The sequence below is a fragment of the Neovison vison genome, chromosome 4 (genome assembly GCF_020171115.1).
Source record: "Neovison vison isolate M4711 chromosome 4, ASM_NN_V1, whole genome shotgun sequence".
Lineage (NCBI taxonomy): Eukaryota > Metazoa > Chordata > Mammalia > Carnivora > Mustelidae > Neogale > Neogale vison.
The window spans coordinates 45,319,549-45,325,548 of record NC_058094.1 but is presented as its reverse complement, the minus strand read 5'-3'; the positions used below and the strand labels follow the sequence as shown (position 1 = coordinate 45,325,548).

The following is a 6,000-nucleotide window of genomic DNA, read 5'->3' as shown; positions in this document are numbered from 1 at the left end:
AAATACCATTTGTGTTGGTGAAGGTAGGAGGAACATTCGAACTGAAGTGTTACAAATAGTTTCTTGGGTTTGAATGATTATTCTCCCATTTTTCACCTATAACCGGAGACCTTCTTTGTCACTTGTTCTTGTTACTGAGGGACAGTCACCACAGCATTACCACTTGCAGGGCTGAATTTAAGGGCTGAGGGATCCACAGTCTGGGTTAGAGGAGCCAGATTTAAACCTCACTTGAGGGTGCCTGTGCCTGGGTGGCTCAGTGGGTTAAGCCTCTGCCTTCGGCTCAGGTCATGATCTCAGGGTCCTGGGATTGAGCCCTGCATTGGGCTCTCTGCTCAGTGGGGAGCCTGCTTCCCCCATCTCTCTTCCTGCCTCTCTTTCTACTTGGGATCTCTGTCTGTCAAATAAATAAAATAAAATATTAAAAAAAAATAAACCTCACTTGATGCAGAAGTATCTGTTCATTGCTCTATGCATGGCAGGAACAAAGAATATCATATTTTCCTTAACTTGCAAGCTGGATGTCTGTGTGTGGCATCCCTTCTCCTTCTCTTTCTAGCTTTCCCGGTTCAGTAATTTGAAGACCAGTACCCATTTGTTGAGTTGGACAGTCTGTTTTTAATGATTTTGTTTTTTCCTTTGACAAGCCCTTGGCCAAGGGAAGGCACTATTCCAGCAATGCACATAATAAGATTTATGGTTAATAAGGTAAAAGCAGACAACGATGCCAGATTACTATTTCTCAAGCACTGCTCCAATTAACATATGTGCTGATGAATTTAATGTTCTAATTAAGTCCAGAGTTCTACCCCTGGACTTCAAGAGTCTTCACTTAATGGCCTCTGCCAATCTTCTGATGTTTCATTCTACTATTTACCTAAATAAACAGTATAGACCAGCTAGTGGTTTTCAATCCAGGCTGCACATCAAAATCACATGGGGAGATTTTTTTTTTTTTTTAATGCTGATGCCCAGGGCCCCACTGCATGCTAGTTGAATATGAATCTGGGGTGACGCACAGGCATCAATTTGGTTTTTCTAGGTTTTTGGAGTTTTTAAAAGCTCCTTATTCTGGTCATCTATTGTTGCAAAACAAAACACTCAAGACTTATTTGTATAAAACAGAGAGCATTTCCGAATGCTCCCAAATTCTGTGGGTCACAAATTCAGAAGAAACACAACACTGATGGTGTGTTTCTGCTCTATGATGTTGGGGTCTTGGCTCAAAAAACCACAATGGCTAGGGATGTCTCAAATAGCTAGGTGCTGGAATCATCTAGAGGTTTCTTTATTCACTTTTTTATGACTTAGACTGGGATGCCTCAGAGGCTAAGCTCAGCTGGTGTTGTTAACCAGCCTGTCTACATGTTCTTCCCCATATAGCCTCCTCGAAGCACACGGTGGCTCAGCATAGTCAAATTGCCCCCAGGAAGCCCAGGAGCAAATATTCCCTTGAACAAGGCAGAATTGTGGGGCCTTTTACATACCTAGCCTCAGGAGGCATATAGCATCACTTCTGTTGCATTTTATTCATCAAACAGTCAAGATCCTTCAGGGGAGGGGACCCACTTCTCTATAGGAAGGAAGCATGTCAATGAATTTGTGGCCACATTTTTAAAAAAGATTTTTTTTTTTTTTATTTGACAGACAGAGATCACAAGTAGGCAGGGAGAGAGGAAGGAGCAGGCCCCCCTGCTAAGAAGAGAGCCGATGTGGGGCTCTATCCCAGGACCCTGAGATCAGGACCTGAGCCAAAGGCAGAGGCTTTCACCCCCTGAGCCACCCAGGCGCCCCTTGTGGCCACATTTTAAAGTTGCCATACATCCTTGATAAGTCCATTCAGAGCCAGAGTTGAGAACAACTGGACTGATGTCCTGCAAACACTGACCTGCAGAGCAGGACTGGGATGCACATGAAAGGAACGAGGCAGCTAGGGTGCAAAATTGAAGAAGGCAGTCACTCTCAGAATCATGCAAATGCAGGGGAATATCTCATTACATTTGGTGTCCCAGGCGCTTTCCTGGCCTCATCCTGGGCATGGTCCTGCTACAGAGCACCTGCATAGGAATCATGAGTGGGAGCAGGATTTAGATTCCTGAGTCTCCTACTTTGATATTCTGATTCAAAAAGCCTGGAGTAGAGACTGAGATTCTGTATCTTCTTAAAGAATCCCAGTGGACTGATTACAGATTCCATGTGTTTTCCTGGTACCAGGCCTTTGTTCAGGCTGTTCCCTCTACCTTGAATGTCTTCTTCTATTTCTATCACCTATGGATTATCTACCAATGTTTAAGATCCATTTCAAATACTACCCCTTTTATCAAGCAAAGGAACCAACAGTTAAAGTACAAAACCATACCTCCTAAGAAACCCATAGCCCTTTTTATATGACTTAAGACACATTTTGTCCCATATTGTTTGTGGATGTATCTTCTAGAAAGAACATATGCCATTTCTTAGGAGGCCACAAAATGGAGATCTGGATCCACCCCATCAATTCTCATAGGTAGGGTCCTGTTAAGACAAGATGCGATTGTCTTTGACTCATCTTGCTCCCAGATTGTTCAACTTGGTAACCCACACAGCAACTGGCCTACGCCTTCCCGATTTTAGAGGTCCAATTAAAAGTGCATATTATCCTCTTCTGATGAAAGGAGAGATTCCCATTTTTGCAGGGTTTATAGAAGTCTCCAAATATTGAATAATTACCCTAGTTTAAATGCTTAAGCATAGACAGGGATTGCATTCTTTACTGTGACTTCTATTTTGGAAAATTTCTGCTTAGACTTTACCTGATAATCATTTCCATATACTACAGGTTTGTTTGTTTCTTTTCCTCACTCTATGCAGAGTCTATAGCACTCACTACTTTTGTAGGTGGTTAGTTCACATTTAAGCCTCGGAAGACTTTTGGGTAAGCACCATCTTTGTGACCATTATACTGGAAGAAAACTGGGGCTTAAAGATTTAACAACCTCCTAGGTCAGAAGATAACAGAGGAACTGAGGCAGGTTTGAAACCCAGGCCTCCAAGATTCCAAAACTTAATGATTTAACGCCTAAGCCAATCCAGACCCCTACTAATTGTGGTGGCTATTAGACCCACCCACTTTGTGGAGGGTGTGGCAGATAGGTCCGCTTGGACGAAAAGCAAAGTTGGCAAAATCAGTTCTTATCTCTCTTAACTCGAATGGTTTCCCCCTTGGGGTTAGGGTCGGGGGCGCCTTGACTTCGCGCTTTGGCTCTCAGGACACACGCCCTCGCGTCGGGTCTGCCACCTCCCGGCTGGGGGCGTGAGGGTTGGGCGGGGGCTCCGGGGTCGTCTCGGGCGGCGGCCAATGGCAATGCGGAGGTCAAACTCCGCTCCCCGCGAGGGGCGCAGCGGTTGCTAAGTGCAGGGAGGAGACGGATCCCGCGCCAGCAGCCGGGGGAGGGGGAGGCGCGAGCGAGAGCGCGTGGGAGCGCGGAGGCCCGAGCCGGGAGGGGGAGCGAGCGGAGAGAGACGCCGGGGAGGCGCGCGGGAGCGAACGCCCGCCCGGGAGCCGGAGCCCCGCAGCACTGCGGCCGCGCCCTTGCCCGAGACCGTGCGGCCGCCCAGTCCCGCTCCGCCCGCCGCCGCCAGGGCTCCGAAGGATGGAGGACTCCCGGGAGACGTCGCCGTCCTCCAACAACTCCTCGGAAGAGCTCAGCTCTGCCCTGCAGCTGTCCAAGGGCATGTCGATCTTCCTCGACGTAAGTCCAGGGCGCAGGAGTTGGGTCGTTGGTCCCCCTGCATCTTTCCTCTTCCCCGGGAGGAGGGCGGTGGGTCCAGGCACTGCTCAGCAGCTGGTCAGCTGTTTTGTCCCCAGAACGCCAGCGAGAACTACCACCTACCTTGCTCCCCCAAACCCCTGTAAATGCACCGAGCAAATGCGGGAGGAATGACTCGCATTCAACTTGTAGAAAGGGTTGCACCGCACCTGCAGCTCGGGGCTTAACAACCCTGAATGAACGGCAGAAGTTAAATTTTCCAACGACGTGAGTTTCATTGGGGACTCGATGTGTAACTACAACGGTCTCCATTCAGCTGAAGAGAGCATTTTAAAGGGGTCTAATGGCAGGAGGGAACAATAACTCAACTCCTTTCTGATGTGCCTTGTTTGCAGCCCCTGTCTCCCTGAAGCTCAAAGGCAATGGGGAAACAGAGATTGTGATGCCACGCCACCCTCCCCAATCCCCACAGAGAACAATTACTTTGCAAACACACTTGTTTTCCTGTTTTACACCTCCTTCATGATGATACTTTTTTCATTGCCACCTCCTGTTTCCCCTTTTTTCTCTCCTGTTACTGTCCTTCCCTATACCTCTCCAAGTTTCAATTACCATTCATCAGTTCTACCTTTTGACTGTTCTTCCTTTGGGCCTCTCCACCACCCCTCCTTTCCGGACTGAGTTCCTTCCTTATTTTCTGAGATGGTGATGGTTTCTCCTTATTCTTGGTTTTCTTTTTTATATTTTTCTGCCCTCACGCTGGGGTTTTTACTTTCACAGCAGTTTTGTTTCTTATTTATTTCTCAGTTTTGCTTTACTGTCTCTTTCTGCAGTTTCTGGTTATTTATTTATTTATTTATTTCACCTTGTTGCCCAGTTCTTTTCTCTGCTGTTAGGATTCACGGTTTTCCTGTCCCTCAGCTCCTGCTCCCTCTGCCCTTCCGTTGTCACATTTATGCTGTCCCCTGGAGGTAGTTGCTGGCTCAGTGGGGACAATTCTGACCCCTTCTCATTTAAGCTCGAGAGAAAATTGGCAAAAGGCATTGAGGAGTGCTTGTGTGTTCTTTCCTCTACCCTTCCCTGAGATCATTTCTTATGAAAATCCAGCTATATATAAAATTAAAGTACATTTATTTGTGGAGAGATGAAAATGTGAGGAAATCAGTTTAGCAGCATCATAATGGTGAAGCAGATGTCATGAAGATAAGGGGGATGGGATGAAGAGCCCTCCAAGTTTATTTTGAATGGATTAGCTAGGATTTTTTAATTGGGAGAGAAAACCGTATTAATAGTTATGTCTGGTCTAAGGCAAATGTTGTAGGTAAGACTCAGCTGTGTCTCCTGGCAGCTTCCTCCCCTCATTACCATGCAGTTCCAGTTGGAGATCCAGGCTTTCCTGGCAGGCCATCTTCCCACTGAAACAATCTGATTCCCATTCCTTTCTCAATAGGATTAAGGACCTTATTCTTCCTGTTCTGGTCTAGCAGGTGATGTTTGGGTGCTAATGGCTGATAACCTACCTTTTCAATCCTGCCATTCGTGGCCAAAAAGCCCCTGAGGAAACCTTGCTGGGAGAAGGGGACACACAGCTCCCCTGAGAAAGGACTCTTCAGGGTCCCAGAAACGCATGTCTGTTATAAGGTCAATGGCTAAGCTCCCGGAAAGTTGATTCAGAGAAGGCAAGAGAGCCCTCCATTCATTCTGGCCTGATCTTCACTCGTCCCCCAAGGATATCAAGTGCTCCTCTGTGACTTTCTTAAAGCAGTGAACAAATCCTGGTGATACTGTGGAGATGGAAGGATTGAACTGTATAAATGAAGGTCATCCTCTTTGACATACACACTAATCTTGGCCCAACTGTTCAAGCTGCTATTCAAAAAGAAAAAAAAGAAAAACGAGGAAATTAAAATCTTATTTATTATTGTATCTACACGATTGCTCTCAAGCTCTTGAAATAAATAGCATCAGGTCCCCATCCTGAAGGAACACGTACTCTATGAATAGGATACCCTTACCCTCTTCTATTTCTAGAATTTAAAAATAAAAATATAAAACTGATTTCATGTGAGAGGTGTTGACCTGCTTGTTTGCCAGTAAAATGTTAGTGTCTATAAAAGAAAAAAAAACTGCCACTGGATTTTATGTCAAATAGGAAAGATTTTGTTTATACTTTTCTTGATATTTTGTGAAAAATCTATCACTCTGGTGAAATATATGACATGAAAAAGGATTTACTTGGGGATTTTTGAAT

General features: G+C 45.7%; 1 protein-coding gene across 1 annotated transcript in view; it reads left to right on the top strand.

The window, feature by feature from the left end:
- Positions 1 to 3,575: 3,575 nt before the first annotated feature.
- Positions 3,576 to 6,000, top strand: part of NECAB1 (N-terminal EF-hand calcium binding protein 1) — a 204,036-nt gene continuing 201,611 nt past the window's right edge. Inside the window, exon 1 of the mRNA XM_044245339.1 lies at positions 3,576 to 3,731. Within this exon, the coding sequence (XP_044101274.1) occupies positions 3,633 to 3,731 (99 nt within the window). The 5' untranslated portion in view covers positions 3,576 to 3,632. The remainder of the gene's footprint in view (positions 3,732 to 6,000) is intronic.